The sequence below is a fragment of the Rasamsonia emersonii genome (genome assembly GCF_000968595.1).
Source record: "Rasamsonia emersonii CBS 393.64 chromosome Unknown ctg1118621760026, whole genome shotgun sequence".
Taxonomy (NCBI): domain Eukaryota; kingdom Fungi; phylum Ascomycota; class Eurotiomycetes; order Eurotiales; family Trichocomaceae; genus Rasamsonia; species Rasamsonia emersonii.
Window position 1 is genome coordinate 79,678 of NW_013563261.1, and position 16,356 is coordinate 96,033.

Consider the following 16,356-nt stretch of genomic DNA (forward strand, 5'->3'; position numbering starts at 1 on the left):
AGCCCGACGCGGCCAATGCAGCCACCGCGGTCGCCCCCCGCCGTCATTCATCATCAGGCGCGACTCGACGAGAATGTAGGAGGAACTAAAATAATTACTCTGTAATATGCATACTTAGAAATAATTTTCCTTTCTATCTCCATCTTGCAGTTGTGCGATAATAAATATTCCCCTCCCCCGAAATTCCTTGTTTTGTTTTCTGTCCTACGACACGATGGTCTCCACGCGACACCATCCCCGTGATTTCCCTCCTCCGCCGACGCCGTCATCCGCGTCGACGCCCGACAACAACGCTGCCGCGGCGGCTGTGAAACCCTCGCCGACAACCGCTGCGACGAGTCCGACGACCAGCGGCACGAGTCGAAAATGGGTGCACACGCCGTCCGCCGCGGTGACCATCTGGCTCCTCGTGTCCGTGCCGCTGGTCCTCTGGGACGCGGGCTACGTGCTGCTGCGCCCGCACAGCATGCCCGGCGGCAAGTGGCACTCGCCCATCTGGACGCCGTACGCGCTGTACGGCACCATCGACTACATCTACGGCTGGCCGGCCTTCAACGCGCGCAACGGCTTCACCGCCGCCCAGACGGTGCTCAACCTGCTGGAGACGGCGTGCTACGTCTTCTACCTGGCGGTCATCTATCGGTACGGCGCGACGGTGACGACCGGAGGTCGCGCGTCCCAGAAGAAAGTCCGCAAGGGCTTGTCGTGGTTTTTGCTGGATGAGAAGGTCGTCGTGGGTCGGATTGGCGCCGTCGCCCTGCTGGTCGCTTTCAGCGGGAGCGTCGCTACGTTTAGCAAGACGGTTCTCTACTGTAAGTACGCTCCGCGCAGCGTGTCAATTGCGATCGCTGGAGTTGTCGATTTCGTCTCCCAGCGCGAAAGTGCTGACTGACTGCAACAGGGTTGAATGAGGCTTTTTCAGGCTTTGACAACATCGGGCACAACCCCATTGGCACTTTGATATTGTATTGGATCATACCGAAGTAGGTGGTGCTTCTTTGCACTCTTATATGCCGTTCGATAGGTCAACTGACGTTTGAACAGCGGTGCCTGGCTCGTGTTTCCCGCTTATATGATGTACGTCCTTGGCGAGGAGATTGTCTTCGCTTTGGAATCCGCTGCGCCGCGCGTGAGGCCTGGTCGACCAAAGTCCGCATAAACGGGCAGAAACCCCCTATTCATGCCCAAAATGAACTGCGCGGGGACATCACGCATAATATATATGCCAGGTCAGCCGTATGGTTGTCATGACCTGCTTCTGAAAATATCCCAGTATAGGATGAACAGTTGTTGATGCAAAACGAGTATAGAGTGATGAAAGAAAAGGAGGGAAAAGAAATGATTGATGCTGTTGATTTGCGAAACGTTGTTCGGATGGATTGTTTGTTGTAAATAATGTCTGGGAAGAACTTGAAATACAGTTATGTCTGGCTGGGAGGAATGAAAGAAAGAGACCCGCAGTTGTATTCCGGATAGCTGTTCAACTGAATACCTATATCTTTCGATTGCCTGTGAGTGTTTCAAATTCATACCGCAATTGCGATCCTGAACCACGTAGTCGACATAATACTACATCGACACCAGCGTATCTGTCTACCAGACCAACACATCATGCGCACGGCAAACCTTGCCCACATCTGCATCTCTCTCGCCCTTGACGACAAAGGCAATAATCCCCCCGCCCACATGGGGCTCCTGGGCTCCTCCGTTCCGGAGCGCCTGCGGATCGCCCGACAGATTCGTCGCATTCAAGCCAGGATCGACCCCGAAGACCTTGAACTTCTTGTTGCCGCCCTCCTCTTCCTCCTTCTGCAGGCGATGCCAGTACTGCGCCATGATCATGTTCAGCGCCACCTTGCTGGCCCGGTACGTCGTGCCCTCGGGGCGATAGTAAGGGGACTTCGGGTCCGCCGCGTACGTGATGGAGCTCACGCTCGAGCGGAGCAGACGCGGGGCGTCCGAGGCCCGCAGCAGCGGGAGGAAGGCCTCTGTGACGCTAACGGGGCCGACCGTGTTCACGGCCAGCGTCTCGCGGAGGTCGTCGCGCATGCTGGGGTTGCGGCTGAAGATGCCGGCGTTGTTCACCAGGACGTCGAGCCGGCCGTAGGTCGCGGCGACGTGCTGGGCCGCTGCGTCGACAGACTGGTCGTCGGGTCACGTCGATCTGGATCGCGGCGACGGTGCCCTTGATGGCGGGGAGCGACTGCAGGTCCGAGACGACTTTGGCGCCTCGTTCGGGATCTCGACTGCCGAGGAGCACGTGGTACGAGGCGGAGCTGAGCACGAGGTTTTTGGCCGCCTCGAAGCCGACTCCTTGGTTGGCGCCTGAGAGGCGTCAGCGAATCGACGATGAATCTTGCTATTTCGGACATATTACCGGTAATGAGGGTGATGATCTGTTTCGAAGCCATTGCTGTATAACAGGAATCCCAGTAAGTTGTTCAACTATACGTCACAGATATCGAATTGATTCTGCTGTTTGTCAACCAGGATTGACGTCCAGACATCGCAAGCAGCAGCAAGCTATATAGTATTCCCACATCGCGGACACAATGAATCAATTTCGGAGATAGGAGGAATTAAGGCGCCCAGATCATCTATATGACGGTTGCTGCTCATGGGGGCGATGCGCAGAGGATCTCGTTTATTCTTTTTGGTTAAACGAGGCGTTGAAAATGGTCGAAGACGATATACCGGATGGGTCTAATGCGGAGATAATGGAGATAACCCAGCTGAAGTAAGTTATTTACTGTCTTGAAGATCGAGGCTAAGATCAGGTTAATTGATTTGTTCCACGTAGCTATTATATTAGTCGATAGGAAGATCACCGCCATCCAGGAGAGGTCGACCTCAGATCGTCAGGGACTTGAGACAAGGCTGTCTCGAGTTATTCTAGTCTCATACTCCGCACTTTCAATCTATCTACCTTATTGCGGTTGATACAGTGGATTGTTTTAATCCCTGTACGGAGACCCCAGGTGAGACAGAGCTGCTGATTCGCTGTTTCAAAATCCTACTCCGCACTCCGTACGAGGGACCTCCCTAACATTATTATTCTCTCATCTTCTGCAGAGCTTGGTCTGATGTGCTTCCTCTGGTCAACGTTCTTGGTTGCCTAATTCTTCACCAATCCTAGGATTATTAACGATTGGCTGGCGACGCCACTGGCAGCCAACTTCACGTCTCCGCATTTGGAGAACGGTCCCCGCTTGTCTTCTATACGACGGGAGGTAGCACTGTGGCAGTGATTCGCTCTGCAGTGAGGGGCCAGAACCTTGGCTGCAGGATTTTTTGGGATGCGCGTTTGGTTCCTTGGGAGAAAGTTGCGGTTCGACGAATCTGGACAGTCGGCCGAGAGCCAGCGAGCCACCCCCACAGTCCCAGAGGTCCCATCGCAGCGCTTGAGGATTACTATTAGAGCCCTCTGGCTGGGCTCGCTGCTCGTCATCGCATGCTTTGGGCTTAGCGGGTCGATCACGATGCCTTAGTGAAGGGTCCAGCAAGTCGGTGAGGCTCCGAGCCTCGTCTCGCTGGGCCCATCTTTGAGCTTGCAGGAGGATTCGCAGAGCACTCTGCAGTCTTAGTCCGCAAAAAGAAGTCGAGTTAGGGGCTACGCAGTTAGAGTTACGAGCTGCCCTCATAGTCAGAGCTGCATGGGCTGGATTCGGGTCTGACGGCTGCAGGCACTCGGGCATTGACCAGCTCCTCGTGACTGTGCCAAAGCCAGCTGGGCTGCGTCCGTCGTCGATTCTTCGCTCCTATTTCACTCCTGCTCTCGAATGCGAGTGCTGCTAATAATACTAACACGATCGTACAGCCCCATGTCGGCCAGCACGGCGTGACGACTTGTCTCTGCTAGGATGGCCGACTCCGGCCCAGGGCAACTGCACGCCAAGCCGCCACACCTCGGTTCCCCATACTCGCCGACGCCCTCACCTTTTTCCAGTTACGACCGTCCTCTGCTCCCCGATCCGGCCGCGCAGCCGCGCGCCTTTCGCTGCAATCCCATCCTCGATTCCTTCCCGAGCCCGACTGGCGCGAGCGATGCGTCGCCCTATGCGATTGACGCTTCTTCGTCTGATGCGACTCGACTCTCCGGGCCCGTCCTGATGCCGCCTGAATCCGAGTCCTCTGCCGCGCCGTCCACCCAGGACCAGTCCGCCAGGATCTGGGACGACCTCAACGCCCTGAGCCAGACAGGCGCGCGGGAACAAGCCAATGCCCCCCCGGTCGGCGACCAGCCTTCGTATCCGACTGGTGTGGACGCCGTGCCGGAACCCAAGGAGAACGATCCAGATGGCGGGAACAAAGCCGCAAACCAGACGGTCGAGAAGGAAAAGCCGCCATGGAGTGAGTTGAAGACCAAGGCGGGCAAGGAGAGGAAGCGACTGCCGCTGGCCTGCATCGCCTGCCGCAGGAAAAAGATTCGTTGTTCCGGAGAGAAGCCGGCTTGCAAGCACTGCTTCCGATCGCGGATCCCATGTGTCTACAAGGTGACCACGCGAAAGGCCGCTCCCCGGACCGACTACATGGCCATGCTGGATAAACGCTTGAAACGGATGGAAGAACGGGTGATCAAGTTCATCCCCACCGGCGAGACGAGAGATATGGCCGCCATCGGGAGGGCCGTGGTGAAACCCACGCCTCCCGGACAGGCCCCCAAGCCTCCCAAAACCAACCAGAAGAAACGGTCGGCAGACGAGGCTTTTGCGGCGGAATTGGAAGAATGGACGCGTGGCAATCGAAACCCGCCGCCGTCGCAAGACACCTTTTCATTGCGTCGGGAAGCTAAATCACTCGAAGCCACGGGCCTGTTGACGGAGGGAGCCGAGTATCTCCCCCCGATGGAAATCCAAGAACATCTGTGTGAAGTGTTTTTCGAATGTGTTTATGGGCAGTCGTATCTCCTTCTCCACAAGCCCAGTTTCATGCGGAGGTTGAAAGCTGGAACGGTGCCTCCGGTCCTGATCCTCGCCGTCTGTGCAGTGTCCGCTCGCTTCTCGACTCATCCGCAGCTGAACTCCGAGCCGGCCTTTCTGCGAGGCGAGAATTGGGCCAACCCGGCGGCGGCGATAGCGTTGAGCCGCCATGACGAGCCCAACATTACCATCCTCACCGTTTTCCTCCTCCTGGGGCTGCACGAATTCGGCACCTGTCACGGTGGACGGAGTTGGTCGTTTGGCGGGCAGGCGTTGAGGATGGCCTATGCACTGCAATTGCATCGAGAGGTGGACCGCGATCCCAACGGCAAAGCCTCCGAGTTGAGCTTCGTCGACCGGGAGATTCGACGACGCACAATGTGGGCCTGTTTCTTGATGGATCGGTACAACTCGTCGGGCAGCCAGCGTCCGCCGATTGGGAATGAGAAGTTCCTCCACATCCAGCTTCCGGTGAAAGAGTCTCACTTTTTGATGGAAATTCCCGGGCCGACGGAAGACCTGGACGGGAACGTCCCCAATCCGGTTCCTGAGGGCCAAGGTCAACTCTCCAACCCCAAGGACAACATGGGAGTGTCGGCCTACATCATCCGAGCCATCGTCGTCTGGGGCCATATTGTGGATTACCTCAATCTCGGTGGCAAGAAGAAGGACCCGTACCCTCTGTGGGCTCCTGAATCGGGCTACATGCGACTGAAGAAGGAAATCGAGGATTTTGCCGCCTCCCTGCCAGACTTCCTCAAATTCACGCCCGAGAATCTCCAAAACCATGCCGCGGAGAAGATTGCCAATCAGTTCCTCTTCTTGCACATCATCATCCATCAGAACATCCTCTTCCTCAATCAGTTCGCGGTGCCCCTGTCTCCGGGAGGGCGGCCCCCGAAGGACATGCCCAAGTCCTTTCTGAGCGATGCGGGACGGGCGGCGGTGGAGGCGGCGCATCACATCTCCATGCTGATCGACCGTGCGTCTGGTTATTCTCTGACGGTTCCGTTCGCGGGATATTGTGCGTATTCAGCCAGCACCGTCCACATCTGGGGGATTTTCTCCAAGAATGCGCAGTTGGAGGCGCGATCCAAGGAAGACCTGCGGCACACGTACCGCTATCTCAACAAGATGAAGCGATACTGGGGGATGTTCCACTACATGGTCGAAAGTGCCAAGGACCGTTACCGGCAATTTGCCGATGCCGCCATCAAAGGTCCTCGGGCGAGCAATCCAAACGGCCAAGGGCCACCCATGTTCCAGTACGGTGATTGGTTCGACAAGTATCCTCATGGGGTCTCGAGGTCGCATTGGGAAGACCCGGACCCGAGCAAGAAAAAGGAAACGGGCGACGATGCCGTGATGGGCCAACGACCTGACCTCCAGAGCGTGGAAGATTTCTTCGCCAGCTTGTCTCCCTCGCAGAAGTCGTTGCAGCCACACAAGCAGCAGAAAAGGGACGACAAGAGGGAATCGAAAGACTCTCCGTCTGACGCGGCGTCAATGCCTCGACAGTCTGCCGATTTTGGACAGCCGATGCCAGCACCTCCGCAGCAGGAGCCGCCTTTGATGGATATGCTGATGGCCAACGCGCCGGCCGATTTTTCAGGGTTCAACGATCCGAACTTGTTCCACCGCGCTCAATCGTTCGGTCAACCCAACTTGGACTTTTATTTCCCCGACCACATTCCCCAGATGGACCGACACTTTGTGTACGGCTCGTACGTCGGGGCGGATCCGGCAGCGGTGATGCCTAGCGGCATGTCGATGGGCCCCAACGGAGGCGTAGACGGGCAGGTTGCGAACGGCGCTGCCGGTTCGTTCTGGACGGACCCGTTCACGCCGGCCGGCACGGGCGAGTTTTTCCAGCCCAGCGCGTGGTTTCTGCCGTTCAATCTGGATCCGGGGATGGGCGCGACGGATGCGACTGCACAGTCGGGTCCGATGCAGGGACCTGGTTTTAGCAACTCGGGAAACATGATCAATTCGTTTGACATGGGGCTGACAGGGATGGGAGGGCCCCAACAAGGTCCATCATGATTTCATCCTGATGTCCGAGGACAATGATCCACCATACAGAATCCTTCCATGACGAATGATCTATATATATAATAGTCACTTTTTATTTTTAAGCTCGCATACCCAGCGCCATACTTCTGTGTTCCGCCTGCTTACCTGGGGAAAGAAGCTGCTGAGCAAGGAGTCAGCGCATGCGTCTGTAGTATTTTTTTTTATATTTCTTGTCTCACGACAGTATGTATCTACTAATGAAATGTATTATTGTCATATACGTAGCAAATAAATAAATGACGAGGGAATTTATGGGATTATATATGTACAGTACAGTACGCATTGTCTGACAAACAAATAAATAAATAAATAATGCTTGTTTCTATTGGGTATTTCGCTATTAAATAGTACATCTTTGTGTGATTTGCATGCAGGTGACAGGTGACAGGTGACAGGTATGATTGCATGTCGTATCGTATGATCGTATGATCGTATAAGTCACCAGCCAATCAAATATATATTTCCCCTGGACGGAAGCAACACAGGTAGCCAGGGGGCAAAGCAGTACTCCGTATACAACACACTAATAATACTAACTACTATCTATCCATGCATCTATCCATCTATCATCTACTGTATCAAACCCTCTCATTTCTTGGAATAACTGGCCAAAAAGAAAAAAATAAAATAGTTCCAATTCCAATACGGAGTACGGAGTCCTAAACCAGCAAAGTGGGACCAACCCTAGACCCTACCTAGGAGTAGATCCCCACCAACTGCACACCGCACACACCAACAAAAACACTATCCTCACCGGCTCCTTCAACAAACAGGCATCATTGGTCTAGTGGTAGAATTCATCGTTGCCATCGATGAGGCCCGCGTTCGATTCGCGGATGATGCATGTTGTACACAAAGTAACAGCTGCGGTAGCAGTTGTTGTTTTCTTTTTTTTCTTTAACTTTTTTTTCGTCTTTAGGCTTTTTTTTTGGTGTTGGTGTAACGTTCTTCTGAGTGAGAGCTTTGAGAACTTTGACTGATTGATTGATTCGATTGTGATGTTTAGGGTATTGTTTAAATATTATCGATGATGTTTCGAGAATAGTTCTGACTTGATGTCAATAGGGAGTGGAATAGGGAGTGGATTTATTTCATCTAGGTAGCATGCATATATATATACATACATACGTACTACACTGTTGATATATCAAACACGGAGGGAAAATCAATCAGATCATGATACATTCGTCTGTCTACATAGATGGCTAGCTATCTAGACGTAAATATCATCAAAAAAAAAAAGGCAGATGAGATCAGACGCGATAAAAAACAAACACAAAAAACAGAAACTGCCCCTATCGTATATGTATATCAATCCTCCCACTCCTCGTCTAGTTGATCTATCAGCCGGTTTTCTGCGTCCACATCGGGCCGGCTGCCTCGAAGGTCTGCTCTGCCCCGGCCTCCGATGGCGCCGATCAGGCCCCCGCCTCGTTGGCTACTGACACCAGCGTAGCCGCCGATCGAGGCGCGTTTCCAAGTGAAGCAGCGGGTCAGCGAGGAAAAGATGATAATGACAAAGTCCTATATATTTGCAGAAAACGGTAAGTTCAGTGTAGAAGTCATCCAAAACTATATACAAGTGAAGAAGTTGTGCGATCGCAGAAATCAGCGAACAGTCAGGTACTTACGCTAATGAAGCTGAAAATTCCCGCCCACAGGCTGTAGTTGGGACATTGTCTCCATCCTCGCTGGTGCATCACCGTCCGCTGATACGCACAGCCTCCAATGATGTAGACCGCAACGGCGATCAAGACGCTAGCAAACAGCTTGTCAGATATGATTTCTGCTGCTCATCTCTCAAGACACTCACATCAAGCCAAAAACACCAGCTGGCCCCAGACCTCCTGTAGCTGGCGGCACGCCACCGCAAGCCGCAGGGCTTCTAACCTCAAAGAAGTATGTGCACGAGTCCGTCGTGCCGACAAAGGATATGGTGGCCTGCGAACTGGGCGCGTCGCGGTCGCAAAGAAACGACATTATCGTCGATTTGGTGCGTGTGTCCTTCGAATCAGAGGGAGTCTTCGAGGTTTTATAGTCATGGTGGTCGTCCTCGTAGTCGAGTAACTTTGTCCCCAGAGAGCTCCTGCTGGAACAGGGTGACCCATTGGTGTAGTTCAAGACAAGCTTCCGGCCTCGAAAGATTGGCTGCGAAGACTGCTCTCTGCACTCGTTTAGTACAACGACCATTGGGCTTGCGAACGGCTTGCGTACCCTATTGAATAGATCTTGCCATTGAGCTCGTAGAAGGCGCTCACATTCTGCCACCTCGACTTCTCGACCCCCACAACATCCTTCACATCCTCAATCACCGGCGCGCAGATGTTGATGGTGAAATTCGCCGGATAGTCATGGCCCCTGGCGTGCCAGCTCTCCGTCCGAGCGTCCTTGTGCACCTTCCGGCCATCTTTCATCTCAGGCGGGGAAAGGGATATCGCATTGAGATCGAAGTAGGCGCCAGTGGTCGGGGAACGCACGGTACACGGCTTCTGCGCATCCTTCGGCTTCGATGAAGAATCTGCAGCCGTCACGAGTCCACCAGAGGACAGGAAGGGGAGGCAGCAAAGGAAAAGAGTGGCCGCGTAAGCAGCTGCATGGCTGCAACGATCCCGCGCGGCCCAAGAAGCTCCAAGCAGGCTGCTGTGCGCGGTATTAATGACGCTGCCAAAGATCAGGAACAATTCCACCGGTCAGCCCAGATCGACAAGCAGTGACCCGCGCTCCGATCAGAATGGGACACAAAGCAATCTGTATATCTGGCCAGATGCTGGTTATCAGCGCCTCGCGCCCCTCGCGGCGGCTTCCGGGGGTGGAGCAGGCCTAGCTCCATCGGGAATGGGCCCGATTCGGCTGCTACGCGTGTCAGATCGCCGCGATCCGTCCCAGCAAAATAAACCCGATCAGCTCGTCGATGCATGGGCTCATGCGGGAAGCCAACATCCGAACTCTGCCTAGAACATAGTACGGGGTACATCATCTATTGCTGTCCTCTTTATCTCGCCCCACATTATTCTTTCTTTCTTTCTTCCCTGCATGAGACGGTGACGACTGCTCCATTCCAGCCTGAGATTGCCTTCAGGATACGGTGTACTTGTCAACTTGACAGACTGTGAGCCATCAAGATGGCTCCCAAGGAAGACAAACCGACTGTGCCTATCCAGCCAGTCCCCGAGAAACGCGGCTATGAGTTTGGAGGACCGTACGTGTTGTGCAATTGCGCTAAGCTGACGTCCAACTAACTGGCCTGCAGAATAGGAGCATTTGGCATTGTCTTTGGTCTCCCCGTCCTTGTGTATTGCTTCGCCTTCTTCTGCAATGACGTCTCAGGATGCCCGGCGCCGTCTCTCCTCCATCCTTCGACCCTGTCCCTTGAGAAGCTGAAACAAGAGATTGGTTGGCCCGAGGGGGGTATCAGCGCTCTCTACGACACCCAGGTTACCCTCTGGGTGCTCGCGTACTACTTTCTCAGTCTCGTGATGCAGATATTCCTGCCAGGTCAAGAGGTGGAGGGCGTGGTTCTGGCATGCGGTGGACGGCACAAATACAAGTTCAATGGTGTGTTGGACGTTCGATCCCAGTGACTTTCGGCCCAGCTGATATCGGATGATGTGCAGCGTTTCTCTCAGCAGTCTTGATTCTGGCCGGCTGTGCGGCGGGGACCTATCTCTACGGTGCAGATTTCGTGGTCTGGACCTTCCTCTGGGACAACTACCTGCAGGTGCTGACGGCGAACCTGCTGATCACTGTGGTCATCTCCATCTGGGTCTACGTGAGAAGCTTCTCGATTCCAGAGCCTGGACAGCCCAATCCGGAGCTTCGTGAATTGGCTCCTGGCGGCCACAGCGGCAATGTTCTGTACGACTTTTTCATTGGCCGGGAGCTCAATTCTCGCATCAAATTGCCCATCCCTTTTGTCAGCGAGGTTTCGCGCACGATCGATATCGGCGTCTTCTGTGAAATGAGGCCCGGTCTGCTCGGTTGGGTGCTTCTCGATCTCTCGAACATCGCGCACCAGTACCGAACCTATGGCTACATCACCGACTCGATCGTCCTCATCACCCTATTTCAGGCCTTCTATGTTCTGGACGCACTTTACATGGAGCCGGCCATTTTGACCACCATGGACATCATCATGGACGGATTTGGATACATGCTCGCGTTTGGCGATTTGGTGTGGGTGCCATTTATCTACTCCACGCAAACGCGGTATCTGGCGGTTTTCCCGCTCGAACTGGGCGCCAGTGGCGTCGCTATCGTGCTGGCAGTCTCGGGCATTGGCTACTATATTTTCCGCAGCGCCAACAACCAGAAGAATCGCTTCCGGACGAATCCAGATGACCCTCGCGTGAAGCACCTCAAGTTCATCACCACGGCCAGTGGCTCCAAGCTGATCACATCGGGCTGGTGGGGTACCGCTCGCCATATCAATTACCTCGGCGATTGGATCATGTCGTGGGCCTATTGTCTTCCGACTGGAGTGGCGGGCTACGTCATTCAGGAGACGATCAATCCCACAACGGGGGATACTGTGCGGCGTGCTGTGCAGACTCCCGAAGTCCGTGGCTGGGGTATGATCTTCACCTACTTCTTCCTCGTGTACTTTGGCATTCTGCTCATCCATCGGGAGAGGCGGGATGAAGAGAAGTGCAAGAAGAAGTATGGCGCCGACTGGGACAGATATACGTCGATGGTGCGGAGTCGCATCATTCCTGGCATCTATTGATCTGATCTGCTCACAGCAGATCTACCGGCACGTACCCGAGATTAAACAAAAGGAAATTGTCTGTGTCGGGACCCTGAATGGGACTCGATTAGAAGAGTGTATATATACACTTCGGACCTGAACGCGAGGGGGTGATAAAAATGAGTAAGAGGCAAAAACAGACGTCTTCATCTTGTTTTCTTCATTTATTGGGAATGTGTTGTCAAAATACATGTATGACAGCTGTATATAGTGGTATTATACATAATATTTAATTAATGCTAAAAGAAGAACTTCACCTCGAGGACAGGCCTGTCAATATTACCCAGGTATAATTCATTGTGTCTCATCCCTACTTAGGTAGGTACTTGTCAACAGAAGCTGAGGCGCGTGGTCTAGTCGGCCTCTCTCAAGCCAAGCAAAACTTGGAGAGAGAGGTCCGTAAGTTGACGCAATCTCCCTCATTAGGCACCATCGAACACGCACAGCTGTGGCGTGCCTGCAGGTCTACTCAGGTAGTTCGAACATCTCCCCCGGCTTTGTCTTGTCGATTGTCGGTCGAGGAGACCATCCTGCTGATTCTGTGCCTTGTTAGTCCTTCTGTCGGTGGTCGATAAAACGAAACTGGGTCTGTTTGTTCAAAACAAGCAGAACTCACCAGAAAATAGCCATCATTTGATGGGACAAGAGGCCCTGATGTTCTTCTCATGCAGAACTAGCTCGGTGCCGGGGTATTTGCGATTCAGCGTATGTTATATAAGAGACCTCTGCATTGGAAAGAGCCCGGATAACCCCGAAAGATGGAAAGGAAGTCGATGGGGCTTCAAGGCCTTCTTTCTCATTGTCCATTTTTATTTTGTATGAAGGAAAACAAGAAGTTCAGTCCCTGACTGATATCTCCCATGTTCGGAGGTCTCCGCGCACATCAAACTCGGACACCTCACGGTTGGTCCTGCGATTTCGCCATCTTCTCTCCTTGTTGCCGTCATACATTTGATGTTCCAGGCTTCCTCTTCCGCCAAGTCTGTCCTCACCACCTTTACTGTCTGTCCGCGAGTGATCGCTGGATGAGCTCTTCGGTCTTTTGTCGGGGTTAGGGGACAGTCTATTCCCTTGAACCGTCGTCCTCGAGTCAGGGTCACTGGCGATGGATATGGATTCATCTCCATCTCCGCCGGAACGGGCATTTGGCGCCGTAGCTGGCCATCCTGACCCGCCTGCAAACAGTTCTTCAATCAATTGATCTGGTGGCAGCTCTCCGTCTCGACAGGTCCAGGAAGCAGCTAGCGTACGGCGATACATGTCTTGTAGGTCACCGGTTTCGCGACTGGTATTGACCGAGGGAATCCGACCGAGGTCATCAGGGTCCCCGTGTTCTGATGTCATAATGCCTGCGATTCCACCAAACACCATTGGTGTCTTAAGGGGCGGCCTGCTGCGAAGTTAGCCACAGGCTATGTATGTATCACGAACCGCGGGTCAACAGACGTGACAAAGTTCTTATCTCCGTCAACCTGGTGCATCAATATCCCTATTTTGAGGGTGCTATTGATTTTGCTGTCTTGCATTAAGTATCGCCTCGTGATACCCTCCTCGTTATCGCTCTTGTCCACATATTCAGCCAGATTCAATTTGACGTTCCCCAGGGTGATACGGTCGCCACGACTTCCGGACGAAAATTCCTGAAATACTTCGAAGAATATATCGCATTCTTGCAGCATGTGGTTTCGGTCGATAGTAAGCCGGACTGTTAGGACCTTCTCATACTCCCAAGACGCCCGGTGATCCTGGATGAGGGCTCTGTCCGTGTGCCCGCGATGTTCCGCAGAGGTAGACGAAGGTAGATGCCATTTGACATACGAGGTTCCGACGACCAGAGGAATGTTGTTGAGATCGATAATCTGAAGGAGACAGGTGGATGTTAGCTCGTGTGCTGCAAATCATCGAGTCGATCGCTGTGACTTAGAACTCACCCTTAATTTGAGTTCGAATCTCGGCTGGTTTCCTCTGCGTCAGCATATCATACCAGATATGAAAAAAATCAGCACTTACTCTTCTATTTTTCGGAACTGTGAAAGTCTTCTGTTAGTGAATTGGGTATATTCCTATTGACATTCCGTCGGGCGCAGGGGGGCATCCTTAAAAGAAGACTTCGGGAGACGTACCGAAAGCCTGCATGATGACAGGATCACATCAAATCAATGGCAGTTAGTTTCTCCTCTATTTTCCTTGAATGTACCGGTTTAGGCAAAGAGCACAGCATTCCAACTAGGTCTCATGCTCGCAACAGTAGCATCACGCGGTCATAGAGTTCCTGGGCGGTGACACCTGATTGTCCGGCAGAAACTCACCGCCTCCAGGAAATCTCCGGATCCCGAGGTGTTGGCCACCAGCAGGTTCAACCTCCGTAACTTATCAAGGAAATTACTGTCCCAAGAGGATAGACACTTGTACACGATCGTATTAAACGGCGCTCCTTATTCTTCTGCACCATCAAAATGAGCCAGCTACCTCTCTCACCTCCCTCGGAACCCGGCTCTCCTCACACAACTGAACCGGTGCCCCTCACATCGTCAATTCGCACAACTCCGATCCATCCCCTTCTTCCGGAAATCAAAGTCCCTGGCGAACCGTTGCCCTCGCATCGATACAATCCGGTCACATGCACACCTTTCGACCCCGCTGAGATTCGGCCCCAACTCGAACAACTTCGCAAGGAATACTCGTCACCCGCTGCGGCACTCAAAGCGCAGGAGGAAGCCGTGAAGGAGGTGAAACAAAGAATCGAGGACGCGGAACGCAAACGCGGCGAAGTGCAGAAGGCCTTGGACAAGAAGATCAAGGAACGAGATACGGAACTCAAGGTGCTGTCGAAGTACCAAGAAGTGAAGGCCTCGGTTCCTTCATGATATGCCGAAAGAAGGATTATGTGCTTAGTTGGACGGGTTCAACGATTCCTCATTCTACAAAGCGAAGTAGCTACGGCAGGGCTTTGATGACCGGCCTTAACAATACACTGGGGGCTCGTCTAATGTCCCTTGTTTGGAGAGACCTGTCCGGCAAAGATCGGACAGCAGAGGTCAGCCAGGCACTGGTCTTACCTGCTCGTGTCATCTGTCCGATACCTCTTAATTTATCTTCCTGATGAACTTATCTGGTGACCGAAGTGACGCCTGATGCTTCTGGTCTCTAACAGGAGGATGCGTCGAGAGGTGTATTTGCGAATTGGACAGATGTCATACACACCGAAACGAGTGGGATAGTTTCCCTGTTCCCTCTCGCTACTCTCGCCATATTCGTTATGATCAAGTCACCTGGAAACGATACTATCGAAGATCGATGCAGCTACATACGAGATTAGCTGCTTCCTGTTTATGACAGGGTGGTTTTATCCCAGAGATTGGTTTACGGTGCCTTCACAGCTTGATACGATCCATTATCGACATAAGATCTACTTAGTTGATCTCTCGTCACGGGGGCAACACAGGTTTAGCTACATACTACGGAACGCATCATTGTATAGATAAGTTCACATTAATCATTATGCATATTAATAGCTACCAAAATGACATGAGCATTCATGACTTCGGAATACTCGACATCATCGTCGTTTTCGCATATATCTCGGGTTCTTCATCACTCATGAATACCACACGAGATCGTCAAGTACTTCATGAAAGAAAAAGGAAATTATTACCCCTTTAGAGGGAGCCCAAAACTTTCACCAACAATGGCAACAGCTAGACAAATGTTAGCATATTCCTTTCAGAAAACAATGTCTTTAAGGGCTCTTACATCAGCGGCGTCACCAATAATTGTCTGCGTCTCGTTAACGAATTGCGGCGTCAACAATCCATTGGCGTTGTTCAGAAGGTCGCCGACTTGAGCGAGAAGAGACGGTGTGACCACTGGGGATACTTCGCCGATAAGATCTGTTGTCTCGTTGACGAAAGCGGGCGTGAGCAGGTTCGTTGCATTGCCCAGGAGGTATTGAATGTCCGCGAGGGTCTTTGGCGTTAACAACGGTCCGACTTCACCAAGGACAGGGCCCACGGCAGTGATCAATCCCTGGGTGTCCTTGACGAATTCTGGCGTCAGGAGGTTGTGGGCATTGGTCAAGAGATCTTCAATATCCTGGATGTTCTGGGTCGTCAACAATGGCTTGACCTCACCCAGGATTGGTCCAGCGTCGTTGATCAGGCTCTTCGTCTCATTGACGAATTGAGCCGTCAACAGGTCATTGGCATTGTTAAGCAGGCTTTGCAGCTCGCTGAAAGTCTGCGGGGTCAAAAGCGGTTTGATTTCATCAAGGACTGGACCGACAGCAGTGATCAAGCCCTTGGTGTCCTTGACGAAGTCTGGAGTCAACAGCTGGTTGGCATTGGACAGCAGGCTGCCAATTTCACCAATGCTCTGGGCTGTCAACAGCGGCTGGACAACCGAGAGGATTGGTGCAGCTTCATCGATCAAGCCCTTCGTCTTGTTCACGAAATCAGGCGTCAACAGGGAGTTGGCGTTGTTCAAAAGTCCTTCAAGCTCATTGATCGTCTGGGTGCTGAGGAGTGGCTTCAGCTCATTCAGAACAGGCGCCACTTGTGTGATCAGAGACTGGGTGTCCTTAACAAAGTCTGGTGTCAATAGGGCGTTGGCGTTGTTCAAGAG

General features: G+C 52.8%; 7 protein-coding genes across 7 annotated transcripts; 4 read left to right on the top strand and 3 right to left on the bottom strand.

Annotated features, from left to right (window-relative positions):
* Positions 1 to 214: 214 nt before the first annotated feature.
* On the top strand, positions 215 to 2,940 carry T310_2413 (uncharacterized protein; the record flags this gene model as incomplete). Its single annotated transcript, XM_013474732.1, has 8 exons — positions 215 to 812; positions 902 to 983; positions 1,045 to 1,129; positions 1,422 to 1,511; positions 1,585 to 2,103; positions 2,142 to 2,432; positions 2,574 to 2,737; positions 2,820 to 2,940. The coding sequence occupies 8 exons, from the start codon at positions 215 to 217 to the stop codon at positions 2,938 to 2,940; spliced, it is 1,950 nt and encodes a 649-aa protein (XP_013330186.1).
* A 920-nt stretch (positions 2,941 to 3,860) lies between these two features.
* T310_2414 (C6 transcription factor) lies at positions 3,861 to 6,962 on the top strand (the record flags this gene model as incomplete). Its single annotated transcript, XM_013474733.1, has 1 exon — positions 3,861 to 6,962. The coding sequence occupies one exon, from the start codon at positions 3,861 to 3,863 to the stop codon at positions 6,960 to 6,962; it is 3,102 nt and encodes a 1,033-aa protein (XP_013330187.1).
* A 1,341-nt stretch (positions 6,963 to 8,303) lies between these two features.
* T310_2415 (Vacuolar sorting receptor (Mrl1)) lies at positions 8,304 to 8,972 on the bottom strand (the record flags this gene model as incomplete). The annotated part of the gene is made up of 3 exons (XM_013474734.1): positions 8,304 to 8,516; positions 8,624 to 8,750; positions 8,806 to 8,972. The coding sequence occupies 3 exons, from the start codon at positions 8,970 to 8,972 to the stop codon at positions 8,304 to 8,306; spliced, it is 507 nt and encodes a 168-aa protein (XP_013330188.1).
* Positions 8,973 to 10,114: 1,142 nt separating this feature from the next.
* On the top strand, positions 10,115 to 11,715 carry T310_2416 (Delta(14)-sterol reductase; the record flags this gene model as incomplete). The annotated part of the gene is made up of 3 exons (XM_013474735.1): positions 10,115 to 10,191; positions 10,243 to 10,547; positions 10,607 to 11,715. The coding sequence occupies 3 exons, from the start codon at positions 10,115 to 10,117 to the stop codon at positions 11,713 to 11,715; spliced, it is 1,491 nt and encodes a 496-aa protein (XP_013330189.1).
* Positions 11,716 to 12,573: 858 nt separating this feature from the next.
* On the bottom strand, positions 12,574 to 13,872 carry T310_2417 (uncharacterized protein; the record flags this gene model as incomplete). Its single annotated transcript, XM_013474736.1, has 5 exons — positions 12,574 to 13,126; positions 13,168 to 13,627; positions 13,668 to 13,701; positions 13,747 to 13,763; positions 13,860 to 13,872. The coding sequence occupies 5 exons, from the start codon at positions 13,870 to 13,872 to the stop codon at positions 12,574 to 12,576; spliced, it is 1,077 nt and encodes a 358-aa protein (XP_013330190.1).
* A 320-nt stretch (positions 13,873 to 14,192) lies between these two features.
* On the top strand, positions 14,193 to 14,603 carry T310_2418 (uncharacterized protein; the record flags this gene model as incomplete). The annotated part of the gene is made up of 1 exon (XM_013474737.1): positions 14,193 to 14,603. The coding sequence occupies one exon, from the start codon at positions 14,193 to 14,195 to the stop codon at positions 14,601 to 14,603; it is 411 nt and encodes a 136-aa protein (XP_013330191.1).
* A 792-nt stretch (positions 14,604 to 15,395) lies between these two features.
* Positions 15,396 to 16,356, bottom strand: T310_2419 (uncharacterized protein; the record flags this gene model as incomplete). Its single annotated transcript, XM_013474738.1, has 2 exons — positions 15,396 to 15,434; positions 15,490 to 16,356. Coding segments are annotated over 2 exons (906 nt in total), but the record flags the coding sequence as incomplete, so codon positions are not given.